Source organism: Salvia splendens, chromosome 4, assembly GCF_004379255.2.
Source record: "Salvia splendens isolate huo1 chromosome 4, SspV2, whole genome shotgun sequence".
Taxonomy (NCBI): Eukaryota; Viridiplantae; Streptophyta; class Magnoliopsida; order Lamiales; family Lamiaceae; genus Salvia; species Salvia splendens.
The window spans coordinates 40,491,387-40,519,150 of NC_056035.1; the positions used below are offsets into that span (position 1 = coordinate 40,491,387).

Here is a 27,764-nt window from a genome sequence, read left to right on the forward strand (position 1 = left end):
GGTGGTTCTGTAGTTGGAATTTTATAACTCCGATTCTTTATTTGTGTGTGTTAATAGTTTTGCATACAGAAAATATCAAATATTTTGAACTTAATCAGTGTTGACTATTTTTGTAGGTATATGGATCGTTATTTCAAGAAATTTTCTTCCGTTGATTCTTCGTCAGTTGAACCTTCACTTCTTCAACCTCAAGAAATTATAAATAGTTTTGAGTTTGTCTTTGTGTTACATCTTATGAAGCAAATCTTGGGAATCATACATGAACTCTCCCAAGTGCTACAAAAGAAAGATCAAGACATTGTTAATGCGATGAATCTTGTCAAGGTAGCAAAATCACGTCTGCAAATAATGAGGGAAAAAGATTGGGATGTATTGCTTGCTGATGTTTCTAAGTTTTGTAGCAAATATGAACTGGATGTGCTTGACATGGAAGATGAGTTTGTAGAGCTAAGAAAATGAAGAATCTCCACTATTATCGAGTTGAGCTCTTTTGTTCTGTTATTGACTTGCAAGCTCAAGAGTTGAATCAACGTTTTGATGAAGTCAACACAGACTTAGTTTTATGCATGTCATGTTTTGATCCTAGGGATTTATTTTCTGCATTTGATTTGGAGAAGCTGCTTCGTCTTGCACGGTATTATCCTTCTGAATTTTCTGAAGTTGCTTTGTCCGAGCTTAAAAGTCAACTTGAGAACTTTATTTTCGATGTGCGCATAGATGAAAAGTTTTCACAAATATCAGGAATCAGTGGTCTTGCTCAAAAGATGGTTTCTACAAGGAAACATGAAGTTTTTCCAATGGCTTATTCATTAGTTAAGTTGTCATTGATCTTACCAGTTGCCACTGCATCAGTAGAAAGAGCCTTTTCAGCAATGAAGATCATCAAGACTTCTCTAAGTAATAGCATGGGAGACCAACTATTGAATGATCGCTTAGTTCCTTACATCGAAAATGATGTGTTTGTTAAAGTTACCAATGAAACTATTATGCAGCGGTTTCAGAAGATGAAGAATAGAAGACAAATGTTATGATGTGATTGCATTTGACTTTTACATTTTGAACCTTATAATTTAATTTATGTAATTTTTTTTGAAGTTTAATTTTGGACCCCCCATTATGAAATCTCTGGCTCTGCCACTGATTCATGGGTATCGATATGAATGATCTTCCACAAGAAATCACCATCGAAATCCTCACAAGACTCCCCTTTCGAACCATCATGAACTCCATGTGTGTTTGTAAGTCATGGCGCGATTTGGTGAAGAGCCCCCATTTTGCCTCGTTGCATTCTCGTCGAGCAGCCTTGTCCACCGCCCGCCTCCCCGCCATTAAAGACCTCCGGTTTTCAAGGGCATACCCCCTCTTGGGGTTTATTGATGATAATGAACTGATTCTCAAACCACCCAAAGGTTCACTTCTCTCTCACAATTTTAAAAATCCTATTAAACCATTTATACATAGCTCCGTTAATGGCTTGTGATGAATCGGCGAATTTTTGATGTTGATGAATGCAGGAAAATGCAGATCACGACACAATGAATTTACGTGGTTCGATTTACTGAGGTAAATCTACGTCCACGGGAAGAAAAGAGGGCAGAGTTGTATTGCTTGATCTGTTTTCTACAGCTTACAATACAGACTTGCTATTTTGTATTTGATCTCTAGAAAGCGAGACAGTCTAATCCTATCTATCTGATCTAGGTTCTATTTATACATTGAACCAAGATCGTGGCATGCAGCCATTTACTAGGTAGTGGATGTCGTGGAGATCGTGGCGATCTTGCATGGGTCCACTATCCTGCATGAGTTAATGACTGCTTGACACCACTAAATAGATCGTGGGTGTAGTGGAGGTGGAAATCCTGCATGAGTCCACTATCTCCTAGTTCGGTCGAATACTGAGACCGAACTGCTGAATTATTGCCGAGCAGCTTTTGCCGATCTGAGAGTAGAGCTTGATGCCGACCTGAGAGCAGAGTTTGATTGGTTGGCTTTTACCGAGCTGTAGGCTGGGGCCGAACTCTTTGGTTGTGCCGAACTGAACTCTTTAGTCATGCCGGACTGATACTCTTTAGTCATGCCGAACTGATACTCTTTCTTGGGCTTTAGGCTGATGGGCTTTACTGCTGTTGGGCTTGTTTAGTACGTACTCCATCACTACCCCCCCCGGAAAGCGAAGTGAATCACTTCGGCATTCTGGATAAAGGTACGGGGTAAGGTGATGTTTGTCCTCGGTCTTATGAAGTGAACTCTTCTTTGACCGGACTCGTCTTTGGTCTGATGAAATAAACATCTTTGACCGGACTAAGCTTGTGTCCTAATTTGGCGAGTTTTATCGCTCGGATCGGACTTTCCGTTGTCCTAATTTGGGGATCGGATTTTCCCTTGTCCTAATTCGGCGAGTTTTATCGCGTGGATCGGACTTTCCCTTGTCCTAATTCAGGCAAGTTTTATCGCGAGAATCGGACTTTCGTTGCAGTTCGTTTCAGACGAAGTGCTTGATTCTTAAGCTGAATTGTGGTCTTGTATCCTCTTTAGAAGCTTGGACTTCACAATCGTTGGCTTATTGCAGTTCGTTTCAGACGAACTGCTTGTTTAAGCTGAATTGTGGTCTTGTATCCTCTTTAGAAGCTTTGACTCACAATCGTTGGCTTGTTGCAGCTCGTTTCAGACGAACTGCTTGTTTAAGCTGAATTGTGGTCTTGTATCCTCTTTAGAAGCTTTGACTCACAATCGTTGGCTTGTTGCAGCTCGTTTCAGACGAACTGCTTGTTTAAGCTGAATTGTGGTCTTGTATCCTCTTTAGAAGCTTTGACTCACAATCGTTGGCTTGTATATGTTCTAAGAAGGGGATCAGCCTTCGAAGAACAAGATACCTCAGTAACATTTGTAAGAGACGACACGCACATAGACAGACAACGCATATAGACAAATAAAAAGCACATAGAGACAAACAAAGACCAAGTAAACCAAATAAAGCACATTGACCGAACAGGACTCAAGACTGACTGACCGGACTGTCTCTTACAAATGGAACTTTTTGAGGTTGGAAATGTGCCATGTTCGGGGTACCTGTTCTCCTGACATGTGAGCCAATTTGTAAGACCCTTTGTCGAGGACTTCTGACACCCGATATGGACCTTCCCATGTGGGTTCGAGCTTGCCCAGCTTTTCTGCTCGGCTTACTTCGTTGTTTCTCAAGACGAGATCTCCCACTTGAAATTGCAGCTTCTTCACCCTTTGGTTATAATACCGGGCTACTTGCTCCTTGTACTTGGCTGCTTTTATGCATGCCAATTCTCTTCTTTCTTCGGCAAGATCTAGCTCGGCTCTCAGTCCGTCGTCATTCATTTCTGCTGAGAAATTTAGAGTTCGGGGACTGGGTACGCCGATCTCCACCGGAATTACGGCTTCAGTGCCGTACACCAGACTGTACGGAGTTTCACCGTTGGAGGTTGTGGGTGTAGTTCGGTAGGACCATAGGACTTGAGGGAGATTTTCTACCCCTTGTCCTTTGGCTTGTTCTAACCGAGCTTTTAACCCTTTCACCAGGATACGATTTGTTACCTCCGTTTGTCCGTTTGCTTGTGGATGAGAGACCGAAGTGAACCGCTGTTGAATATTCAGCTCTTGGCACCAATTCTTGAACGTCTTGTCGGTGAACTGAGTCCCGTTATCCGAGATGAGGATGTGGGGTATGCCAAATCGGCACACTATGTTCTTCCAGACGAAATCCAATGCCTTCGAGCTCGTTATCGTAGCTAATGGTTCAGCTTCCACCCACTTCGTAAAGTAGTCCACGGCAACGATTAGGAATTTCATTTGCCGAGGAGCTTGAGGAAGTGGTCCCACTATGTCTATGCCCCATTGCATGAAAGGCCAAGGGCTTTGCATAGTGGATAGATCGGTCTGCGGCATCCTTGGGATATTTGCATGGATTTGGCACTTCGGGCATGTCTTGACGAGCTGCACTGCTTCTTGTACCAAGGTTGGCCAATAATATCCCCATCTTAGAACTTTTTTAGCTAAAGCTCTAGCTCCGATGTGGCTGCCGCACGATCCTTCATGAACTTCTCTGAGGATGTAGTCCGTCTCTTCTGGTCCTACGCACCGCAATAACGGCTGGAGGTAAGACTTTCTAAAGAGGACTCCTTCATGAAGTTCGTACCGAAGTGCTCGGCACGTGATCTTCCGAGCTTTTCTCTTATCCTCGGGCAATTGTCCTTGATCCAGATACTGCAAGATCGGCGTCATCCAGTTCGGCGAGCTGGATACTGAATGTACCTCGGCTTCATCAATGCTTCGATGCATTAATTCTTCCGCCTTTGAGCTCGGATCTGAAGCCAACTTACTTAAGGTATCTGCTCGGCTATTTTCCGCTCTGGGAATGCGGATTATCCGAAAATAGGAGAAACTTCGGCTGATGCTTTGCGCTTTGTCCAAATACTTCTTCATTCTCTCGTCACGAGCTTCACTTGTACCCAACATGTGATTTACTATGACTTGTGAATCACAATGGACTTTGAGAGATTTGACGAGCAGACTTTGCGCTAACTGGAGTCCGGCCAAGAGGGCTTCGTACTCGGCTTCATTATTAGTAGTGGGGAATAGGAACCGAAGTGAGTAGGTTACCTCGTGTCCGTCGGGAGCGACGAGTAAAATACCAGCTCCACTTCCCATCTTGTTTGAAGCTCCATCTACGAATCCGCTCCAGCAGTCTGGCGGCTCTACTTCGGATTCCAAAGGCTGTGCTAGTTCGGCATTGGTAGAATTTTTCTGTTCGGCAATGACAGGGATTGCTTGATCGAACTTGGCCTCTGCAAGAAAATCTGCCAAGGCTTGTCCCTTGATGGCTTTCCGAGGTAGGTACTCGATTGAGTGTTCTCCCAGCTCTATGGCCCATTTGGCGATTCTGCCTGATGCTTCTGGCTTGGTCAAAACTTGCCGAAGAGGCAGATCGGTTAAGACGCATACCTTGTGAGCATAGAAGTATGGCCGCAGTCTCCTTGCTGCATTTACTAACGCCAGAGCAATTTTTTCCAGAGGTTGATACCTTGTTTCTGGACCTCTTAATGCTCGGCTTGTAAAGTAGATGGGAAACTGCTTTAGGCCTTCTTCTCGTACAAGCACCGCGCTGATGGTTTGATCTGATGCCGCTAAGTATAAGAATATTACTTCGGCTTCGGTTGGAGCAGAGAGAATAGGAAGCTCGGCTAGATAACTTTTGAGCTCGTCAAAGGCCTTTTTCTGCTCGGCTCCCCACTCGAACTTTGGTGCCTTTTTCAACACCTTGAAGAACGGCAGTTGCTTTTCGGCTGCTTGGGAAAGGAATCGATTCAGTGCGGCTAGACATCCGGTTAGCCTTTGCACGTCATGTATGGACTTCGGCATTGCCATGTTCTGAACGACTTGAACTTTTGAGGGGTTTGCCTTGAGTCCGTCCTTTGAAACCAAACAACCCAGAAACTTTCCCGAATCTACCAAAAAGGTACATTTTTGGGGGTTGAGTTTGAGGTTGGCTTTTCGGAGCACGTTGAGAGTGGATTTGAGGTTGTCTTCGTACTCCGAAGTGCTTTTGCTTTTGACAACTATGTCGTCGACATACACTTCAACCTGTTTTCCGATTAGGTGCCGAAAAAGCTTATCTACCATCCTTTGATAAGTGGCTCCGGCATTCTTTAAACCGAATGGCATCTTTTTATAAGCGAAAATGCCGAAATCGGTAATGAAAGCTGTTTTCGGAGCGTCACTCTCATCCATCAACACTTGGTGATATCCTTTGTATAAATCAAGAAAACAGAAAATTTCGAAGCCGATCAAAGCTTCTACTTTTTTATCTATATTCGGAAGGGGATAGCAATCTTTAGGACAGTGCTTGTTTAGATCGGTAAAATCTATGCACATCCGCCATCCTCCTCCTTTTTTCTTGATCATCACAGGATTGGCCACCCAAGAAGGATATTTCACCTCGTATAGTACATCCGCTTTTAGTAATTGGCGGACTTCGTCATGGATGACTTGGCTTCTTTCTGCCGCAAAGAGTCTTTGCTTCTGTTTTACTGGCCGGATGGAAGGATCAATATTTAACCGATGAGTGATTACCTCGGGGGGCACTCCGGTCATGTCCAACGGAGACCATGCAAAGACATCTTTGTACTCCTTGAGGAGCTGAATGGTCTTTTCCCGGAGTAGAGGCGTTCCTGCGAAGCCGATCTTGACCGTTCTGGATGGATCATCTTCGTATAACTGAACGGTCATTGAGTTCGGCTCTGAAGTGACTTCGGTTATCTTGCTTGCCTCTGACTCCGGTTGCTGTGATTGCTATGCTTGATGGTGCCGAACTGATTGCTCGGCACTTTTAAGCGCAATCTGCAGACATTCTTTTGCTCTCTTTTGATCACCTCGGATGACCGCTGTCCCACCTTTAGTGGGGATCTTGATGGTGAGGTGATAAGTAGAGCAAACGGCCCGAACTGTGTTGAGCCAGTCTCTCCCCAGGATGATGTTGTACGGGGACCGAGCTTTCACCACAAAGAACTCGATCATCGTATTGGAGCTTGTAGGCGCTTTTCCCACCGTGATCGGAAGGCTGATAATACCTTCAGGGCGGGTGTCCTCCTGGGCGAAACTTTTCAGAGGAAGTGGAGCCGGACTGAGCCGAGCTGGATCCACTTCCATTTTATCGAAACATTCTTTAAAAAGAATGCTGACTGACGCTCATGTATCCACAAATACTCTGTGGATCAGTTTGTTTGCCACTCCGGCTTGAATGACAATAGCGTCTTGGTGAGGAGAGATGGCTGGGACGGGATCGGCATCTGAAAATGTAATCACTTCGTCTTTCTTCAGCCTTTTATGTGTTGGCTCCTCTTGATTGGAACCTCTGCGTTCTGCTTTTAGGGACGACTTAGTCTTCCCGGCAGGGAGAGCATCAATAGTCTGGATTACTCCATCATATTGCGGCTCGTCGTCGTCTTCGGGATCCTCATGCCTTTTCGGATCCTGAGGATTGCAGTTCGCACCTCTCTGCCTTTTGTTCTTTTTCGGCTGCTTGCTTTGGTATTTTTTTAACGTTCCTGTTTTCACAAGAACATCAATACCTGCAGCCAAATTTCGGCACTCCTCGGTATCATGACCGTGGGTTTGATGGAAGGAGCAATATTGATCCTGAGGTCGCCGCGTGGCTGATTTCGTCATCCGCTTTGGTCTTTCGAACATATCGGAATGTAGTTCGAAAATTTCCGCTCTTGACTTGTTCAGCGGTACGAACTGAGCGGGCGGCTTCTCGGGATTGAGACGGGGTCCCAATCTGTCTTGCACTGGAGCCCTTTGAATTCTTTCAAATGGAGTCCGGCGAGGATGCCCCTGATCGCTATGATCGGGCTTCCTTCTGTCTCCTCGGGACGATGAGCTGTCTAACGACCGTTTGCGACGGTCTGCCTCATCGGCCCGGGAGTACTGGTCCACAATGTCCCACATTTCCTGAGCTGTCTGCGGACCGCACTCAACGAGCTTCCTGTAGAGAGCTCCGGGCAGGATTCCATTTTGGAATGCCGAGATGACAAGCAGATCGTTGAGATCGTCTACTTGCAGGCATTCCTTGTGGAATCTTGTCATAAAGTCGCTGATTTTTTCGTCGCGACCTTGACGAATGGAAAGCAGCTGAGCCGAAGTAATTCGGGCTTCCGCTTTCTGAAAGAACCTCCTGTGGAAAGCATCCATTAGATCTCGGTAGGATCTAATGCTGCCTTGAGGAAGGCTGTCGAACCACCTTCTGGCGTTCCCGATGAGCAGCTCGGGGAACAGCTTGCACATATGGACCTCATTGAGACCCTGGTTCGCCATATTATACTGATAGCGTCCCAAGAAGTCATGAGGATCCACTAGCCCGTCATAAGTCATTGACGGTGTCCGGTAGTTCCGCGGCAAAGGAGTTCGGGTGATATCGTCCGAGAACGGAGTCTTTAATGCTCCGTACATGGCGAACCCGACATCTCTTCGGTACGGAGGAGATGGAGTTCTCCTGTGGTTCCGGTACCGAGGAGGAACAGGAACATGTCGGGGTTGAGGATTCTTTCTCCTGGAAGACACGTCACTACTGCGGTAGTGACTTTCATGCCTAGATGAGGAGGGAGAATCCGTCGTTGTCTTCTCCGGCTGTTGGCTCTTCTGCAGGAAGGTTAAGAACTCCTCCTGCTTCTCGGCCAAGAACAGCTTGACAGCTTCATTTAAATCGGGCTGCTGGGAAGACTCGGTGCGATGACTCCTGGAGTGGCTTGTTCCTTCTTCGTGATCTGGTATGCATTTTTCTGGGGTGGAAAAAGGGTCAAAAATTCGCTTTATCACAAATTTGGTTCTCTGGTTCCCACAGACGGCGCCAGTGATGAATCGGCGAATTTTTGATGTTGATGAATGCAGGAAAATGCAGATCACGACACAATGAATTTACGTGGTTCGATTTACTGAGGTAAATCTACGTCCACGGGAAGAAAAGAGGGCAGAGTTGTATTGCTTGATCTGTTTTCTACAGCTTACAATACAGACTTGCTATTTTGTATTTGATCTCTAGAAAGCGAGACAGTCTAATCCTATCTATCTGATCTAGGTTCTATTTATACATTGAACCAAGATCGTGGCATGCAGCCATTTACTAGGTAGTGGATGTCGTGGAGATCGTGGCGATCTTGCATGGGTCCACTATCCTGCATGAGTTAATGACTGCTTGACACCACTAAATAGATCGTGGGTGTAGTGGAGGTGGAAATCCTGCATGAGTCCACTATCTCCTAGTTCGGTCGAATACTGAGACCGAACTGCTGAATTATTGCCGAGCAGCTTTTGCCGATCTGAGAGTAGAGCTTGATGCCGACCTGAGAGCAGAGTTTGATTGGTTGGCTTTTACCGAGCTGTAGGCTGGGGCCGAACTCTTTGGTTGTGCCGAACTGAACTCTTTAGTCATGCCGGACTGATACTCTTTAGTCATGCCGAACTGATACTCTTTCTTGGGCTTTAGGCTGATGGGCTTTACTGCTGTTGGGCTTGTTTAGTACGTACTCCATCAGCTTGCTTTTCATGATCGACATGGACTCCCTGTCTGAAGTATTCATATGCAATCCAGTCACTCGTGAGTACGTCAGGATTGATATGGGTCGTGATTGTGATTCAAAAGATTATGCATTTGGGTTTGGAATGAGCAAAAGTGGTCAGTGCAAGATTGTTAGGATTTTTGCCCATGTGAGTTATCTCATCACATGTCAAGTATACACTCTAGGAACGAAGCATTGGAAAAGCATTACAATTGACAGCCAATTCGAATTGTTTTATCAAATGGATGTGCCTTATTTTATGAATGGGAATCTTCACTGGCTTACATGTAGTTATGCTGATAATAGTAACCCTCCTAGGGTTTATTGCATCGATCTTGAAACCGAGCTATTCAACTATTTTTCTTGTCCTCCTAGTATTCAACACTGTCGAAGAAGTTACTATTATGCGCTATCTGTTTTGGGAGGACGCTTGTGCTTCACCAATGATGACTTTGATGATAAGGTTGAAATATGGTGCATGAAGGTATATGGAGATGACAAATCATGGACTAAAGATTATGTCATCAAGAGAAAACCATATATGCTCAAACTTCCTGATATTTTATATGGTTGTTTCAAACTCAATATACTTTATGATATACATGATGTTATTTTGGATGACGAAACTATAAAGGGTTTTGTGCTACGCCAAAATCTCTACCATGATACGCTTTATGCCGTTAAAGCATTCGAAGATGGGGGGGTCTTACTCGCTCTAGAAAGATCTTCTCGACTATTTTACTACTCGAAGGTGACTAAAGCTATTCAAGAGATCAAGAAAGAGAGGAATCATGATAGTTCCAAGTTAGTTTTTCATAGTCCGAGTTTAGTTTCGCTCAAATCCTTGGTGATGGAGAATATGAGGGTAGAATATATTGCTTATTAGGAATTTTATTTTATATTTACATTGTTTGCTATTTCTCTAGTATTTTATTTTATGTACTCATGTGCGTATATTGTTACTTGTGTTGCTTTGTCTAGCTAGATGTTCCTAAATTTACTCAATTTTCCATAAATTGTAATGATAATAAACGAGTTTTATGTTTCTTAAAATTTCCAATTTTCATGGCATAATTTTTGATTAAAATCGACCTAATAGTTTATCAGCAGCGACTAAGCACTAGTCAACCGGCAGGGATCGCCTATCTATATAATCGTAGATAAAGCTCCATAATTTTTAACATACAGACATTTACATAGGTTGTAAAGCATTTCTTATGCTTTATTAAATTAATTAAGAAATAAAGCATTTAAGAAGGCATGCCATCTGCAATAAAATCAATGGTTCTTGAGTATATGTAGCTTTGGGCTCAAATTTTGTGCTGACGCTAGAAGCATGTGCAGAAGGTGGTTTCTCTGCTCCCGGTGTCTTAGCATCCTGTTGAACAGAGTTTGCTGCTTGGGTGAACATGGACTTCTGCATCTTCGAAACGAGGACGAGGAGCACCAGAATACACCTCATTCTCATTCTCATTCTTATTCTTGATGCTAAAATAGAAGAGCATACATGAATTCTTATTAATATTTTCAACCTCTAGAATATAATACTGTATGCAGAATCACAGAATCAACTAAACCATTTTGGCAAATAAGTCAGCATCCCATTTAACATTTTGATTTTAGCCTGTCCATCAGGAGCTGTAGCAGATACAAAAGAGGATGCAATCAAAGACAAGCCTTGCCAAGCATGTCAAATTGAAGAGCTATGCAAAAAAAAACTAATAATAAGACTCCAATTAACACCACACTGCAGACGGAGCTCTATGGCAAAACTAATGACCTCTTTTCCATATTTTGCTGAAAATTGCTTCCTTACATCTAAAAGTTCAGGTACATCCCCACATCTTGGAGATGCAAAAACCATACTTGAAAATGTTGAAAACAAATTAAAAAGAATGTCCCAGGAGCAGAACATGATATTGTTTCCATTTTCACAATATATGCAAATAAAAATTTGAAGATAAAGACAGCCATTCACCTTGTATCCTATTTTGACATTTGGATGCAAAATATTGAAATAGAAAAGGTAAAAATGAAAAGCATCTAACATCTACCAACCTTATCAACAAAAAAACACAAGCATTATAGGTGCATGATTATTGGCAGACGTGCAACAATAAGTTCACAATCAATCTCAAGAAGATCATATGCACGCATCATCTACGTGTTCAACCTGAAAATGATAAGATTAGCACAATAGGTTGATCTCTTATATGGGTAGTACTGGAATTCAAAGTGATAGTACAAAAGGAGATATATGGTTTCAAGTTGGCCACAATATTAAGTTTCTTAAGACATAGATTTTACTACCCAGATAGTAAATCAAGAACCAATTTGTCAATATTTCTATTAGACAAAGCTAATGCAGCTATAACGAATATAGCTGGATGAGGTCGAGCACTTGCAGCAAGCACGCGCAACGAAAAAGCAGACTTCAAAGAACCTGTTACAAATCATTAATACATACAAAGATTGGACCACGAGCATGACATGTTCAAACTGGACTGATGGAACTTGGAAGAAATTAAAACTAGACCTGTTGAGCCCAGACAAAAACACGTACAACAACTTTATCTGTGACTAGCTACACAATGTTATTGGTCAGGTTTATACATCAGATAGTCAATAGATATTCACTAGAGCCTTGCACCAATATACACAATCGCAGCATGATAGGATCATGGGGAGATTTAAAAAAATGGCCAACACACCACTCTACACATCAAAATAGGAACGTGATGTGTGTTTTCACAACCCTATATGAAAATAATGAAATACAAAGCTCATGCGATATAAGCAGCAAACAAATTAAGTACCTCCATAAAAAGTGCATACTCTTTAGTGAAATAACAATAATAACAAGAATGACACGGGAATTCAAATAATAAGTATAGATATACCTTGGGTGCAAGCATATAAAAGACACTACTTTCAATTCCCTTGAATGATAATGTGAGGCCATTTTCATTCCCTTCAGCAGTGTGATTGAAGACTACATCCATAATTACCTGTTACGTTGAAAGAATTTGGAGGATTCAAACAAAAGGCTCACCACAAAATATACTTCACTCATTATTCAGATTTTTTACCTCAATCCCTTGTTTATGTCCCTCTCTAACAAGGTACTTAAATTCATTCACTGCACCAAGGCCATAATTACCAGTACCGGCTGAAGAATATCTTGCCATTGGTGAAAAGTAATTGATCGTTGAATACCCCCAAAAGTTCATCCTGGACATGAAACAATGTTGTGGAAATTAGGATCTTTATTTCTCTGGAATAATTCCATCATATAGTGAAGGCATATAAAATTGACACATTAGATGAGGTGACTTTTAGTAGCCAGTATCAAAAAAGGCAAGAATACTTGTAGCAGCAAACACCCTCATAAGTTTATAATAAAAAAAAAGTGTCTGAGTTTTCATCTCAGATAGAGGGAATGCAATCAACATTAAAGGATCAGATTTTTATAATTCACCAGAAGCATCGCAGTACTATTCTCAAACCACAAGATATAGGTTTTCACTATCCAAAGATTTCTGAGGACATTTAAAGTCAGAGATAGGAAGTCAGAAGTTACTTGTAGTCACCCAAGACAGAGTTATAGCTATAATACTCCAATTCATTGAATTCATGACATGGCATCAATTCAATGCAGTTGACACCAATTTTCTGCAAAAGAATATAGCAATGTCATAGAGTAAACTAACAGTATCTCTCAAACATAAAGTCTGCATATCATATTATCAATAGTCCATCTGACCATATTATGACTGCATAAACAAGACTACTAGTATACAGTAAGAAGCAGTTATGGTAAAATGTGGCTTAAGTGCACCTGGCTTAACAACTAGTATGAAGTAAGAAGTGGCCACAAACTATGAAGGGGGAAAGTATGCTTTTTTGAAGAAAATTAGGCTTAAAATTGCAGTCATACCTTCAAGTGTTCAAGTTTCTCCACCAAGCCACGGTAAGTCCCTGGAAATTTGGCATCACTTGACTCATGCCTTGTAAATCCACGAACATGCATTTCATAAATAATTAGATCTTTTTGCGGGTGCTTTAGAGGCAAATCTCCTTCCCAGTCAAACTGCAAGATCAAGATGGGTAAAAACATCATTTAATAAATGTCTAGAACCTCCTGTGAACTAGTAAAAAATCTTAGAATCCACATATGCTGCTGAAAATTTCCAATAATGAATCAATTGAAGTAATAAAGGAACATTGTAACTAAAAACAAAAGGGAGCCATTCCTTTTAAATATTAATGCAAACCAAAGGCATATGCTAGGGCTATGCTCCTCATTAGTTGTTCTCAAAATAAAACCAACATTCAAAACATATCCCTTCCAAACAGCTCGGAGAACAAATAAGACAATACCGAATTCTGCCAAGAAGTTCTCAAATAATCCTCTTTTTTCCAATATCAGCAGCAAAAATGAGATTGTGCTATGATCCAGGAGACATATATGAAGTTGAAGCTATGAACTAGGATCATATTGGAAGCAGTGAAACTGCCAATAGTAGCATGACAGCACACTCGACATATATTTCACAATAGGAACATTCACAAAGATAAATGTATGCTTTTTCATAATCAATACATTCATGATTCATGAATACCTCATCTTTAATAGAAGGAACCGGACTTGCCATCTGAGGCCAACAATCGTCATCAAGTCCTAAGGCACCGTATTCCCCTCTGCTCACAACAGCCTACATTGTAGCCAAAGACGGAAAAGTTACAATATGTCTAGGTCTCAACTCATAAAAAAACACGGACATTCTCCCTATTCCAACAATGGCATGACAAGAATCAAGATGTACAGAGAAACAAACAAACCATAAACAGCCAGACTCTACTGACCTTTGCATACGGGTCGACCAATATTTTAGAAGAGTCGAAATAGAAACCATCCTACGGGGAGAAACTCCCTTTAACTCTGTAGCCATAGGCCATTTCTTCGAAATCACCTTTCACAAACACATGCCAAACATCCCCGGTTTTGTTAATAAGCGGATTTAGAGCAATTTCCTCAGTCACTATTTTCTGCCAAAAATAGGAATAACAGGAACTCAAATTAAAGAAAACACACTCAGTAATCAATCCATTGCAGTATCCACTACTTAATTCCACCAATTACAACGTGTGTTTCGTAATTTCACATACATCAATACATAAATTGCACTTCGCATCGCAAAAATCAATCCAAGCAATACGAAAAACAGTTAATTCTACCTCCGGTAAGAGTCCCGAAGCCTGATCAAGCAGAGAGAAATCAACGCGGCATTGCGCGAATAAACAGCGATATTGACTCCACCGTGTCTCAGCGTGGCTCCGAACGGCGTGGGACGGTCGGGGAGGACCTTGAAAAGGCGCGGCTTCGGCGGAGGCTTCTCGACGACCAAGGCAGTGTCGGCGTCGCCTCTCTCAATTGAACTATTGACGATTGCGCATCGCTTCGCAGTTGCACCCGTATTTTTGGAGAATGAATGATTCGGAATTCCGAAATTCAATTCCCTTTCGCGGTGATGGAGATACGTCTTGGCAGTGAGTTTGGGAGCGAGATAATTGGGAATGAGTGAAGAACGGAGCAGCTCCATGTGAGCAAATGCGGATTGTTAGTTTGCTGACATTAACGACTCTCCTTAGACTTTGAGTGAGAGAGATGTGAAGATCGTCTTCCACACTCTGCTGCTCAGATATCAATGTTGGACCCATTTTTTAGTTTCTAGTAAATCATTTTTACACGTGGCATAATGTTTATATTTTGTTTTCCTATAGATATTTTGATTTTTTTAAGCATTAATTTACTCTAAAATATTACTCTCACATACCAATTTCTTTTGTGTTATATCTAGTATACAAAATGTAAGTAATTTGTGTGTATGTGTGTGTGAGAAGTTAAAAATATGTTTGGTGTGTGTGAGTGAGAGAGAAGTTAGTAGTAAAATATATAGGTCGTGTGTGTGTGTTGTGTGTGTGAGAGAGATAGATGGTGTGAGTGAGAGAGTGTGGCTTCGGGCCACCACCTAAAATAATAGGTAATCTCATGAATTAATCGGTTTTCCAGTTTCGAAAGGTGACCAAATTGCCCTTACGGTTTTCCAGTTTGGAGTTGACGATTTTTTGTTTTTTTTATCTGCGTTAGGGCATTAGCAATGGGGCGCCCTAAGGCGCGCCCTAAGGCGCGCCCTATGGCGCGCCACGTCAGCAGTTTTATCCTCCTACCTCCTCACCTGCAGTGGGGCGCCCTAAGACGCGCCCTAAGGCGCGCCCTATGGCGCGCCACATCATCATTTTTTAATATTTATTACAAAACTCATACGAATTTAACAAAATTAATACATTAAAATACGAATTTCAAAAACTTCATTTCATTGAATAAAAATTAATACATTACAATGCGAATTAAAAAAAAGCGAACTCAACAACGGCGGTTGCGAGCCCACACTTCTTCGATCATGTCGTTCATGAGCTGCGCATGATCCTGTTGGTTGCGCATTGAGGCCTGTCTAGATAGGTCTATGGACTTGCTCAGAGGCCGCTGCCGCTGCCGCCTGGCGCTGCATCAACGCATAGCAATGCGTCATCGCCGTTTCAACGACTGCATTTAATGCTATATCTATGCTATTACTGGACTCATCAGAGGAACTAGAACTATTGGTGTCGTCGCCGGGATTCATATTGGTTGGATTTGTGAGAGAGAATATGTAGAGGTATGCACAAATGAATGACAAACGCTCTTTAAATAGAAAACCAAACCGCGTGCCATCGTCCGCGACCTATCGTCCGTGTACGCCACAATGGGGAGGACGATGGCGCGGACGATGCCTATCGTCCGCGGCCATCGTCCGTGTACGCCACAATGGGGAGGACGATGGCGCGGACGATAGGCATCGGGCGCGCCATCCTCCGCGCCCTTAGTATCGGCCGCGACGATCGTCCGCGACCTATCGTCCGTATCCGCAATGGGCGCGGACGATCGATGGCGCGGACGATGCGCGCCATCGGGCGTGCCATCGTCCGCCCATTGCGGATGGCCTTAGAGAATGTTTAACTTATTTTCGTGATTTAGTTGAATTACGGAGTTTTGCATATTTCATTTAGATGACACAGAAACTCGGAAATGTGATTGCTATTTTATTATCATTTCAAAAACAGTGACAAAGAGTTACACTATTACATACAATTCAAGTCAGAAACTCTGATTGTATATTTTATTCTTAGATCATATCTAAACAGAGATAAACCACTCAGACAAACAGCAGTTTAAAAACTCAGCAATTACGAAAACGATTTACCGATGATAAAAATCATCCTTAGAACAGTCCCTCCACGGCATTCTCTTTGGCTGCTGCAGTGGCGGATCCAGAATTTTCAATTCGGGGGTACGATATATAATTTTCGTAACTCAGAACTTCAAAATCTGATGTTAGCATAAATTAAGCTTAACATAATATACCTTAATGCTTGAATTCAAAATATATAACAATTGACATAATGTTTATTGAATAGAAGAGAAAATGTACTATGTCAATTTATTTCAATTTTTATAAATTTTAAAAATAAAATATTTATTTAAAACACTACAGTACTAAGGTAATGTTTATTGTAGATGAAAATATATATGAATTTTATAAATAAAAAATAAAAGTGGACGGAGGAAGCACGAAATATATAATATTCCTACTAGACCAGGGTAATGTTTATATATTGTATAGAAGTATGGAGTATATGTTGTCATTTAACTACAATATTCTAGGAAAAATAATCAAAATGAAGTAACAAAATAGTAATAATGAAGAAACCGTTGTCATTTAACTACAATATTCTAGGAAAAATAACCAAAATGAAGTAAAAAAAATAGTAATAATGAATATATAATATTCCTACTAGACCAGGGTAATAATGTTTATATATTGTATAGAAGAGTATGGAGTATATGTTGTCATTTAACTACAATATTCTAGGAAAAATAATCAAAATGAAGTAACAAAATAGTAATAATGAAGAAACCGTTGTCATTTAACTACAATATTATAGGAAAAATAATTAAAAAAAAATAGTAATAATGAAGAAACCGCCCTCAATAATCAAAATGAAGTAAAAAAAAAAGTAATAATGAAGAAACCTCATTTAACTACAATATTATAGGAAAAATAATTAAAAAAAATAGTAATAATGAAGAAACCGCCCTCAATAATCAAAATGAAGTAAAAAAAAAAGTAATAATGAAGAAACCGCCGCTGAGGGGAATCGAACACGAGCATCCAGTTACATTAATGGAGCGAATTACCGTTGCACTACTACCATTACATAGTATCAACCACAACTATATATATAATTATCATGAAATTTGGGGGTACAATGGTACCCTTCTTCCAATGTGGCTCCGCCACTGGGTTGCTGATAGGCACGCTCAGGTGCGGCTGGCGGAGCATCCAAATCACTGTTTACCACCGGCCGAGAATTGGCGGCGGCGGCGGCGGTCATTGCATAGGCGGCCGAGATTTCCTCTCAGAGCAGACTCTGGAAGCAGAGCGGTAGATCTCTGAGAGGCTGGTTGCGGAGTCGGCGTGGCGGATCTGGCAGCAGGAGTCGGCGTGGCGGATCTGGCAGCAGTGGCAGAGACTAGAATTGGAGACTTCGCAGCAGCAGAGGTCGGCGACTTCGGCGGAGGAGAAGCAGACTTCGGCGGAGGAGAAGCAGACTTCGGAATCGGAGAGGTCGGCGACATCGGCGGAGTAGGAGCAACGATCGCCGACTTCGGAATCGGAGAGGTCGGCGACATCGGCGGAGTAGGAGCAGCGATCGCCGACTTCAGAATCGGAGAGGTCGGCGACTTCGGCGGAGGGGGAGCAGAGGTTGGCGAGGGCAGAGGTGAGAGGTGATTTCGGAGGCATTTTTTCAACTTCGAGTAGGAGCAAAAGTGAGAGATGTTGGTGGAAGAGAGGAGGGAATGTATATATATAGGCAACGATCGGGCAAGCATTTCACGTCTTCGAAGCATGGCTTGCATTGTTTAGAGAGAGATACAAACGCGTGAGAGATATAGATACAGAGTTTATAAACCTTTATAGGTTTATCCCATACTCCGTCCCGACATCATGTGAGGGGGTTCAATCAGGGTACGCAGTAGCCCGTTAAGGGGAAGGCCTTAACCCAGTGGCTGCCAGAAGCTCATCTCCCAAGGCCTCACACTTGTGCCTGAGCGTAGCCCGTTAAGGGGAGGCCTTAACCCACTGGCTGCCAGAAGCCCATCTCCCAAGGCCTCACACTTGTGCCTGAGAGATGGAAGCAACTACACGACAGCAGTGGAATTCAGAAGCTCATCTCCCAAGGCCTCACACTTGTGCCTGAGCGTAGCCCGTTAAGGGGAGGCCTTAACCCACTGGCTGCCAGAAGCCCATCTCCCAAGGCCTCACACTTGTGCCTGAGAGATGGAAGCAACTACACGACAGCAGTGGAATTCGAGCGTAGCCCGTTAAGGGGAGGCCTTAACCCACTGGCTGCCAGAAGCCCATCTCCCAAGGCCTCACACTTGTGCCTGAGAGATGGAAGCAACTACACGACAGCAGTGGAATTCAAACTCAGGCTCATTGCAGCAAGATCTGCCCCTCCGTTGCCAACTGCGCTACGCCCCTGCGGGCAAATAAATCTGTTATCTTACTAATAGTAGTAGTAGTACCAAAAGTCCAAATTACTACCGATTACTATTTTTTATTAATAAATTCAATAGCTTTAAAATTATTTTTATTTCTTTCTTACTTTACTAATTATACATTAATACCATATCAAATCAAATGGAGTATTATTTATATTTTTGAAGGACATAAAAAATAGTACTATCTACATAGCTTGAATTTATTTTAGGTTTCATATGTTTTATTTTCCTGTTGCTCGTATTTCTTTAACTAGTTTTGTTGTTCACCATTTTTATTTGAGGAGTTTGATATTTTTCTCTTTCGCCAAAAAATATCCCTGCCATTTTTAAGTTGTACTCCCTCGTCCGCAATAGGAGTCTCATTTCTTTTCAGCACGTATTTTAAAAAATATTAAAAAGTGAGTAGAAGAAAGTTATTGGAATATATGTCCTACATATATATATTATTATTAAATAATATGTAGGTGAAATAAGTTAGTGGAATGTTGAGTCTCTTTACTATAGTAATTATGAATCGAGGCTCCTATTCGTGAACGGACCAACATGGAAAAATGAGACTCCTATTCCCGGACAGGAGGGAGTAATGTTTTGCCAACATTCAATACTTTCAAACGATTTTTTTTATTTGAAAATATATTTTCATGTAGAATGCATTTATTTTAGATTCAAAGGGCTGGACAATTTTAGGGATTTTGAAGAATTAGAATAAATTGTAAACTCATACTTTCTTCGTTTCATATTAGTGAAGTTATTTTGTCATTTACGTTCCATAGTAGTGGAGTACTTTTCTATTTTAGTAACATTTTTTTTCTCTCTTACTTTATTTTTTCTTCATTTCTCTACCTTTTTTTTCCTGCTTTATTTTTCAATTACTTAACTCACTTAACACAATTTTTCTTAAATCACGTATCGAAAAGAAACTCCTCCACTACCGCGGGATAGAGTTCGTGTGTTTTAATTGAGCATCTCGTTATTTATTGGGCATGAATTGACAAAACTGGTATATATGGCCGGTGATAGACCTATAATTTTTTTTTTGGGGATTTAATTTAAACTAATCATATTAACATTGAAAATATATAACAATTTTGCAAATAAAAGCTAAAAGCCAAAAACCAAAAATATACTGTATTAAAAATGATACTAACAATAATACTGTGTGATTTATACGATATCATCAACGCAAAATTAAAAATGTGATCAAGTAGTAAATTATGAGACCAATAACTAATGAATTAATTATGAGAATAGAAAAAAAGATTTAATTACTAGATAATAAATTAAGAACTAAGAATCAAATTAAGTGTGAGAAATACAAAAAAACACAAATCACATGAATGGCAAAGCAGCGCTGCCTACCATTAGCCAGACATACCAATTTATGTATTCTTATATGAATACGGAATATATAGTTGGGATCCCAAGGAGGCCATGCCCGTTCACAATTGAGCCGTCAAGGCACAACTACAAAAATTCTTCCAAAGCTATAAAAACGTTCACAATTGAGCCGTCAAGGCACAACTACAAAAATTCTTCCAAAGCTATAAAAACTTGGGATCCCAACTATTGAAAAAAAAAAATTCTTTCAAAGCTATAAAAACTTGTCCAGCCTAATAACAATCACGCCACAACTACAAATCACATTATTTTTTCAATTATTGGTATATTTTATTTGGATTAAAAGAAAAATTATCGGACGAAAATAATTGGAAAAAAATTATTTTTAAAAAAATATAACCAAATATTCGATATATTATAAATATTGAAAATTTATACAACGAAACTCAAAACAACAACACCGCCGCTCATATCCCGACGTGCCCGCTCCCCTACGTACCCATATCTCTTCAACCAAATCGGCCTGGAGCTGGATATGTCTTGCTTCCCTACGCATATTGGTGAAAGCTTGGAGCAAGTAATCATTACTACGTGTTACACCCATTTGCAAGGGCGCAGTGGCAACACCGTGACTTGAACTAGCACCATCGTCCGATGCCCAACGCTCTGCAGCCGATCCTTCATCATCTATTATAATCATGTTATGCAATAGTATGATACATGCATATATGATATCAGCGTCGTTTTCGTGCCAATCTCGTGCCGGGCACCGTATAATGCCCCATCACGCTTGGAATGATGTGAAAAAAATGAGATGAATAGGTTGTATTTATAGAAATAAATTAAAAAAAAAAAACATCGGCGGCGCCGTGGCTCTCGGCAGTCTGCAATAGACCGCGGCGGTCCCGTCCACCCCACCACTTCCATGCCGCAAATGCGGCTCCCACCCGGCCAGCTATAGTCCGCCGTGGCCTCCCTATTGTAGACACTCTAATGGGTATACATCGATCCATTTATTAATGATGTCATAGTTTTTCTATAGACATGTTATTTTTAGTTTGGTTGGATATGTTACTTGCACTAAGGTTTTGAGAACTAGTTTTGTTTGTATTGTTTCTGAATTGATGTGCTGCTCACTGGAGTAGTAATTTAGGCATATACCGCATGCATCAATTAACGTGGTGAGATTGAAAATCATCAAACATATTGTAATCTTTGCAATGTGTAGGTAAGTCGAGGAGAAAAGTTTTTTAAAGCCAGGAAAACCGAAGAGAGATAAGCAATAGTAGCAATAGCAATAGCAATAGCAATAGCAATAGCAATAGCAATATCAATATAGAATACGAATGGAATTTTGTATAGTCACAATCATATTCAACCAAATAAAAATACATGGAGCTAAATACTTGATCGTTTCCCAGTCCATTTAGCCCAATGCAATCTGCATGGCTATGCCAACAAGTTCGCACGAAGCAGAGAAGAAAATATAAAGCCGATATAAGAGACAGATAGCTAACTTTGGATTAACAAACTCCTTGATAGAACGAAAAGGTAAACTATAGCCATTAGTAAAAACCACATGATTTCATGACTCATCACACTAACACAGCTAGATCATCTGAAATAGTATAACAAGGTATGTGTTAATAGTTTCGGGCGATTTATATACTTAATTTATATTGCCTGGAAATGGAGAATATCCTGTTTCATTGATCACCATTGACCTCCCTGACAAAAAATTATGCTTTAATGTGTCAATAGAATGCTATATATGACAGTTGTCAAATAATGTTATTGTAGCAATCAAGATTATGTTATGGCATTACATTCTCATAAAAACAGCGTATAAGGGTGCACGAAGAAATCTGTTATGATTAATGCTCAAGAAAAATCTGGAATTAAATGTTAGAAGCATGAAAAGTAGACAATGTGTTTCTATCTCTTTGGAGGGAATAGTGGATGATGTGTTACAGTGCATGGTAATTAGTAGGAGTAACTGGTGAGACGCAAGCAATGTGATTTTTTTTTACTTTATATACTAGTATCACCCTACATGATGATCATACAAAATCAAAAAGAGTGTACCATCTTTATGAGTGAGCTTAGTAATTCCTCCAATAGCTTCCTTGGCTTTCCTGGGAACTGCAAGATAGTTAACATGGGACTCTTTGATGGGCACTGACACCCAATGCAGATGGAACTTGCCTGTAATGTAAGATCAGGAAAAGTGAACAAATTAAACAGGAAAATAGACATTTTCATAAAAATATGCACAACAACAAGACTAAATAGCTTCAACTAAACCTTGAAAAGAAGACCATTAGTATCTTGGAAAAATAAAACCCATTTTCATCCAGTAGCATGCATGGAATGTAGAACAGGGGATGAATCATAAATTAAGATTAGAAGACGATAGTGAAAAAATCATTATCAAATTCATGTGTATACCATTCTTTAAGAAGACCAGTTGAATAGAGAAGTGAATGAACATCACCATGACCATGAGGCTTTGCCTGTAGAAGAGTTGGACAATATTCCAATAACAGTTACATTTCTGAAATAATCCAATACATTATTTTGGTTCATAAGATTCATATGCAAAAGGCACCTGAATTTTGAACATGACATTTGATCCACAGCCACCCTAGCATCATTATCATCTTAAAAAGCAACTTTCTCCTGGAATATCCAAAGGAAACGATGAAGTATAGAAGTTAATTTTGAAACTGTTGATACTTCACTAAATTATAGTAGATAATTTGCAGAAAATCACCTGCTTTACCATTTTTACTTGTGAGGGCTTCATCCCAAAATAAGCATTCTCCTCTAAAAGCTTTGTGGTACGTGAATGCGTATCATCAGACGTCAGCATGAGAAAAAATCAGGTGAATACGATATGAAGCGAGTACATCCACTCTCAGCCTTAACCATGCATATTAGAATATGCCCAGGCAACGGCAGATTATAGATACTGAACAACATTCCATAAGTAGGAGGATAACAAAGAGATCAACCCTGAAGGTTATTAACCAAGTTAGATGAAATACTTCACAATATATATAAATAGCGAACAATCAACATAATTAAATAAGCACATATTACGGTAGGTAAACCATGATCGAATGGCCTATGGAAGGAAAGTTGAATCAGGAAATTGGCATAATTCTTATGTTGATATATGGATACTGAAAACCTTCCTTGAATATATACACCTTTGCCTATGCAAAATTTCAACACTTCACTCAATTCAGAGACAACTGAATCACATACATAACCTGCACCACTCAAATGGTAGCAATGAAATTGTAAAGTCCAATACCATTTGAAATATTGAGACTCAGAGAAGGATTCATCACTGCCCCGACCCCTTAACAAAGGCCTGCAACATCACAACCCAAATCATGTCAGAAAACAACGAATCAATCATCGAAACCACATTACCCGAACCCGGCGAGTTTACTGTGAATCAGAAAAGTGATAGTCCCTCAGTAGAATCCGCGTACGCCATGATTAGGCGTGAAGAAGCTCGGTCATCTGTGTCTCGACCGGAGACCGCGGAGGATACATCACCGGGAATTGGAATGGGGCAGAGGGCGGTCGTAGAACCCAACCCCTCACCAAGGCAGATGCAGCGGCGGCAGCACCTGGTTTGGACCAGAAGCGCCGCCAAGCCGAAGCCGCCTCCTCAATGGAATAAAGAGAGCAGGCGTGATCGGAGGCTTGAATCGGAGTCGGCGAGGCAGAGATCGGAGCAGGATAGACCACAGGCCGCCGTCGAGCCGGCCGCGACATCTCGAGGTGGCCTGAGCAGCAACACCGTCGCCTGACATTTGCAGAGGGAAGGGAGGTATATTAGGGTTTGAGAGCAATTTGCAATCCAGACCCGTTACTTTACATGAATTACAGTCCATACCCCATGTTTTGCAAAATGACCCTTTTATATTTATATATACTCATGAGTTTATATTGTTACTAGTGTTGCATTGTGTCGTGCCCTTCCAATTGAAATCAATTCTGTCGTTCATATCACACCCACAATAACTCTTGTTCAAAATGCACATATTAATGATCTACTAGAATAATCTACAAATAATTCCCCTCTTTAAACTGAGATGGATCGATTTCTATGCAACTTCTTTCCCCTCTCAACCTATATTCTATGTTGGGATTGGCATTTTTCTGGCTATGTAATTTTTTGGGTATGGATATTTAAAAAATGTATTGAACGTAACGTATGAATGCAGATGTCACTATTTTGCATTTTCGACTTGTCCATTTCCTTTTTTTAAAATATAAAATTACTATGTCACTATCACGTGCTCATTTTAGTAAAGCTTTGCTATCTCGCTCACATATTAACCAATTAATCCACATCTAAAGTAAATAATTAACGAAATAAGGTTGAAAACATAAAGTCAACTTTCAATGACTTTGCAAAATCTGCAAACAAGAATACATAATGTAAAATTATGTCGGTATAGAAAGGAATTCATGATATGTACTAAGAGGTTTGTAACTGTTTATACCTGTATATCATCGTTAAAGACTAAGTGAGTGGTGCCGTACTTGGCCAAGAGCTCAAAGGCATTATGGTTGGCAAAATCTTCAAACTGCAATTACAAGCTCAGCGACTTTAGATGGAAAATTATCCGCAAATGAGGATACACATTCTTAAGAATTACTATTTGCTAACCTGTACAAGAACTTTTTCACCATAATTTTGCTTCACAGCAGTCATGAACTCTTCCAGAAGGTCATAATATTCCTGGACAGAAGAAAATCTATATAATCAAATTATGTCCAAAGATAAATTGGATAAGACTGATTCAAGCAGAGGGAACCACAGTCGCCCGTCTTTGTTTGAGGCCAATGTAGAATTCATCATTCAGTAGCGTCTCATTGTTTGTTCCAACATCAATTGTTATTGGCAAACACTATAAAAATGGTAGGTAAATCATAATACTGTTGGAGCTGCTATTGAGCACTCAATTCAATTTTTATAATCGAAGTTCTATTCGAACAGTTTTGCTAGATGGCTAAAACTATGAGCATAACATAGAAGTGATTTGTGGGGGCTCACCGCAGAAGGCCTGACACCTCCTAGAGCAGTGTATAACACCAATTTCCCCACCGGTATTCCCATTCCCTGCATTAAACATAGATGTTATGATCAAGTAAGCATAAGCATCCTCGCATAAAACAACTCAGTACAAAACCATATATTTTTATGCAATAAAAGTGGAGCATAAGAGAGAGTCAGAGGAGATCACCAAGTCCCAAAATCCTCTCACCATCAGTGACGACAATGACTTGAATTGACCTCTCGGGCCAGTTCCTAAGGACGTCGAGTATCTTCCCCCTGCACCACCCAGCCTTGCCAAGTCAAAACTAGAACAATAATATCTTGAGCGTATAGATTTATACAGTGCAAATAAGAAGGCATACTTTTCCTTTAAACTTATATATAAACCCTGAGGCCTCCTAAAGATACTTCCATATTTTTGGCACGCCTCGCCAACTTACACAACTGGGAGTAGCTCCTCCACATTATCAATGAGAAGCTTGTAGAAAAATCTCTCGTTCCTCTCCTGTAAAGAACAAAAATTCGTACTCAATAAATGACGGGATTTTACATCCACTCCTAATCGCATTCTTCTTAAAACAAATCTTATGACTAATCACCTATCTGAAGTCAACTGAGAGTAAATCACACAAATTATAACTAAATCACAAGAGTAAAAGTTCAGTATAACTAGTAGATCATAACTAAACATTAAAAGACAGCAGCTTGAATAATTTGAAGTACCTCGAGCTCCATCATGGCCATGTACTTGTGCAGGGGAAGCTGATACTGGCGAATGCTATGCATCAACTTTTTCTCCTGCATCACAATGCAAAAAAGATAAGGAAAAATCATATCAGGATTTTCGCAGTTAATCAACAAACCTGAAGCTCTTGGGAGATAACAACGGGAGGCAGAAGACCGCGTAAGTAATGTGCATCTCTCTCCTTCTCAGTGAATGCAAGCCCCTTGTTATGATGAGGATCTCTCAGCAGACTATACCCACTGCTCACACAATCAAGTAAACACTAGTAATTCTTAGCCTCAATATTAACTAAAATCAAGATCAAACTAGCTAGCAAGCATTTACTCAATATGACTATATTTTTCCAGCATTGATCCGACATTAAGATAATTAAAGTAGGTGTTGTCTCAACTAAGTATACCCACTGCTCACACAATCAAGATAAGTACCAATAACTTAGCCTTAATATCAACTAAATCAAGATCAAACTAGCAAGTATTTACTCAATGCAACTATATTTTCCAGCATGGATCCAACATGAACAAAGTATACCACCACTCACACAATCAACATAAATACTTATAGTAATAGCATAGCATAGCATCAATATCAACTAAATGAAGATCAAACTAGCAAGTCTACAATCTTCAGCATTGAGTGAACAATAAGACATTTAAATTAAAATCAACGGTGCAGCTAAACACATTTAATTAGTTACAGAGTTCCAGTTGATCATTGTCAGCTCAATCATGAAGCATCGAAGTTTCGCATCAAATATGTTCGAATGCATAAGCAGAGTGACGTAACCTGGCGACGGAGACGGTCCAGGGAGTGACGAGCTGATCCTGGGAGGCGCGATCTTGTCATGAGAAGCAGTTGGCATGGTTAGTATGAGAAAAGTAGGTGACTCTATTTTAAATTGATAGAGAGACACATCAAGATTCGCTTTAATCTCTTATGCATTGCTCCGACGAAATTCCAACTCATGGGATAGCAATTTGCATCATGATTTTATGTGATTTCTCTATTTTAACCGTGTTGCATTGCATTGCATTGCATTGCAAGGCAGTTAGTTTACCAGACATAGAGCAACCATGAGATATGAAGTTATAATTGAGCATCAACAGAATCACTTTTTAGTTGTCATATTAATATTTTATATTTTGTCCATAACACCAATAAGTTTAGCATAAAATTTTAGCTACAACTTATGTATGGAAATTAGGTGTGAAAAGGTATACTATATTGTTTCCAAAATATTAGTATCTCGTTTGCCATATCAAAGTATCAGAAATTTAGGTATGGGAAAATATTATACTAGAATTTTCCATATATCGAAATTTTAGTATAGAGCATTTTCAATATCGTTATTGTAGCATATTTTCAATACGTTGAACCAATATATTGTATATCATACGTTATGATGTACCAAATTTTGAAACAATATATACTACTTATATTGATATCGATATATACATGGTATACAGAATTTCAAAGTACCAAGCTATATGAAAATTTTATGCCATTATCGTGTTGAAATACTTCGATAAGGTGTTTTACCATACCGAAAATCATGATATTACAAAAATATGATATTTTCAGTATTTTTGGTACGATAAGTCGGTTATATTGATATTTCGATGGTTTTTTTCTATCCCCATTGAAAAACAAAAGTGAAGGCAAAATAAGAAAATTTAAAGATTCCATCCAAATCTTGAAAAATGCAAGAAAAAGTAGTCATAAAATAAAAATATTGTAGTACTCCGTATATCTCAAAAAGACCAAACTATTACTACATGTATCACATTATACCAACTCAAAAAATACCAAGATGCATTGTTAAGCCCAAAATGAATTTAATGTATG

At 40.2% G+C, this 27,764-nt stretch overlaps 4 protein-coding genes and 1 pseudogene across 19 annotated transcripts; 1 reads left to right on the forward strand and 4 right to left on the reverse strand.

Annotated features, from left to right (window-relative positions):
* The first annotated feature begins 9,081 nt into the window (after positions 1-9,081).
* On the forward strand, positions 9,082-9,972 carry LOC121801137 (F-box/kelch-repeat protein At3g06240-like). The gene has a single exon (XM_042200589.1). The coding sequence runs from the start codon at positions 9,082-9,084 to the stop codon at positions 9,970-9,972; it is 891 nt and encodes a 296-aa protein (XP_042056523.1).
* A 228-nt stretch (positions 9,973-10,200) lies between these two features.
* On the reverse strand, positions 10,201-14,778 carry LOC121797816 (isoamylase 1, chloroplastic-like). Of its 9 annotated transcripts, none has more exons than XR_006049972.1 (9): positions 14,325-14,777; positions 13,953-14,135; positions 13,709-13,801; positions 13,024-13,176; positions 12,667-12,758; positions 12,176-12,317; positions 11,987-12,094; positions 11,145-11,259; positions 10,201-10,724 (listed from the first exon to the last, which is right to left on the reverse strand). XR_006049972.1 is itself a non-coding variant. In XM_042196549.1 (9 exons), exons 3-8 carry the CDS (start codon positions 13,739-13,741, stop codon positions 10,692-10,694), a joined length of 561 nt encoding a protein of 186 aa, XP_042052483.1. In that variant the 5' UTR covers positions 13,742-13,801; positions 13,953-14,135; positions 14,325-14,777; the 3' UTR covers positions 10,201-10,574; positions 10,664-10,691. The 9 variants fall into 9 exon arrangements, 5 of the variants coding, with proteins under 5 accessions (XP_042052483.1, XP_042052482.1, XP_042052484.1 ...); XM_042196549.1 differs by lacking the exon at positions 11,145-11,259 and having other exon boundaries at positions 10,201-10,574; positions 10,664-10,724; XR_006049971.1 differs by having other exon boundaries at positions 10,201-10,574; positions 11,145-12,094; positions 14,325-14,778.
* Positions 14,004-14,689, reverse strand: LOC121801138 (isoamylase 1, chloroplastic-like). The gene is made up of 2 exons (XM_042200591.1): positions 14,390-14,689; positions 14,004-14,135 (listed from the first exon to the last, which is right to left on the reverse strand). The coding sequence occupies exons 1-2, from the start codon at positions 14,687-14,689 to the stop codon at positions 14,004-14,006; spliced, it is 432 nt and encodes a 143-aa protein (XP_042056525.1).
* A 6,617-nt stretch (positions 14,779-21,395) lies between the features above and the next one.
* Positions 21,396-23,998, reverse strand: LOC121800088 (UDP-sugar pyrophosphorylase 1-like). 8 transcript variants are annotated; one of them, XR_006050434.1, is made up of 7 exons: positions 23,552-23,998; positions 23,411-23,470; positions 22,865-23,309; positions 22,700-22,770; positions 22,540-22,604; positions 22,177-22,296; positions 21,396-21,819 (listed from the first exon to the last, which is right to left on the reverse strand). XR_006050434.1 is itself a non-coding variant. In XM_042199647.1 (6 exons), the coding sequence occupies exons 3-6, from the start codon at positions 22,717-22,719 to the stop codon at positions 21,761-21,763; spliced, it is 264 nt and encodes an 87-aa protein (XP_042055581.1). In that variant the 5' UTR covers positions 22,720-22,770; positions 22,874-23,106; positions 23,411-23,991; the 3' UTR covers positions 21,396-21,760. The 8 variants fall into 8 exon arrangements, 2 of the variants coding, with proteins under 2 accessions (XP_042055581.1, XP_042055580.1); XR_006050432.1 differs by having other exon boundaries at positions 22,865-23,106; positions 23,194-23,309; positions 23,411-23,996; XR_006050433.1 differs by having other exon boundaries at positions 22,865-23,106; positions 23,552-23,992.
* A 515-nt stretch (positions 23,999-24,513) lies between these two features.
* Positions 24,514-26,781, reverse strand: LOC121801139 (annotated as a pseudogene).
* Positions 26,782-27,764: the final 983 nt, after the last annotated feature.

Excerpts from the sequence above, each read along its gene's own strand:
- LOC121801137 (XM_042200589.1), top strand. The coding sequence starts at position 9,082 with ATGGACTCCCTGTCTGAAGTATTCATATGCAATCCAGTCACTCGTGAG.
- LOC121797816 (XM_042196547.1), bottom strand. The coding sequence starts at position 13,741 with ATGGCAAGTCCGGTTCCTTCTATTAAAGATGAG. Across the intron at positions 13,177-13,708 it reads TTCCTTCTATTAAAGATGAG|TTTGACTGGGAAGGAGATTT; the intron begins GTATTCATGAAT and ends TTGATCTTGCAG. Across the intron at positions 12,095-12,175 it reads GACATAAACAAGGGATTGAG|GTAATTATGGATGTAGTCTT; the intron begins GTAAAAAATCTG and ends TCAACGTAACAG.
- LOC121801138 (XM_042200591.1), bottom strand. The coding sequence starts at position 14,689 with ATGGAGCTGCTCCGTTCTTCACTCATTCCCAATTATCTCGCTCCCAAA. Across the intron at positions 14,136-14,389 it reads ACGGTGGAGTCAATATCGCT|AAAATAGTGACTGAGGAAAT; the intron begins GTTTATTCGCGC and ends TATTTTTGGCAG.
- LOC121800088 (XM_042199647.1), bottom strand. The coding sequence starts at position 22,719 with ATGTCATGTTCAAAATTCAG. Across the intron at positions 22,605-22,699 it reads ATGTCATGTTCAAAATTCAG|GCAAAGCCTCATGGTCATGG; the intron begins GTGCCTTTTGCA and ends ACTCTTCTACAG. Across the intron at positions 21,820-22,176 it reads TAAGCTCACTCATAAAGATG|GGAGGTCAATGGTGATCAAT; the intron begins GTACACTCTTTT and ends ATTTTTTGTCAG.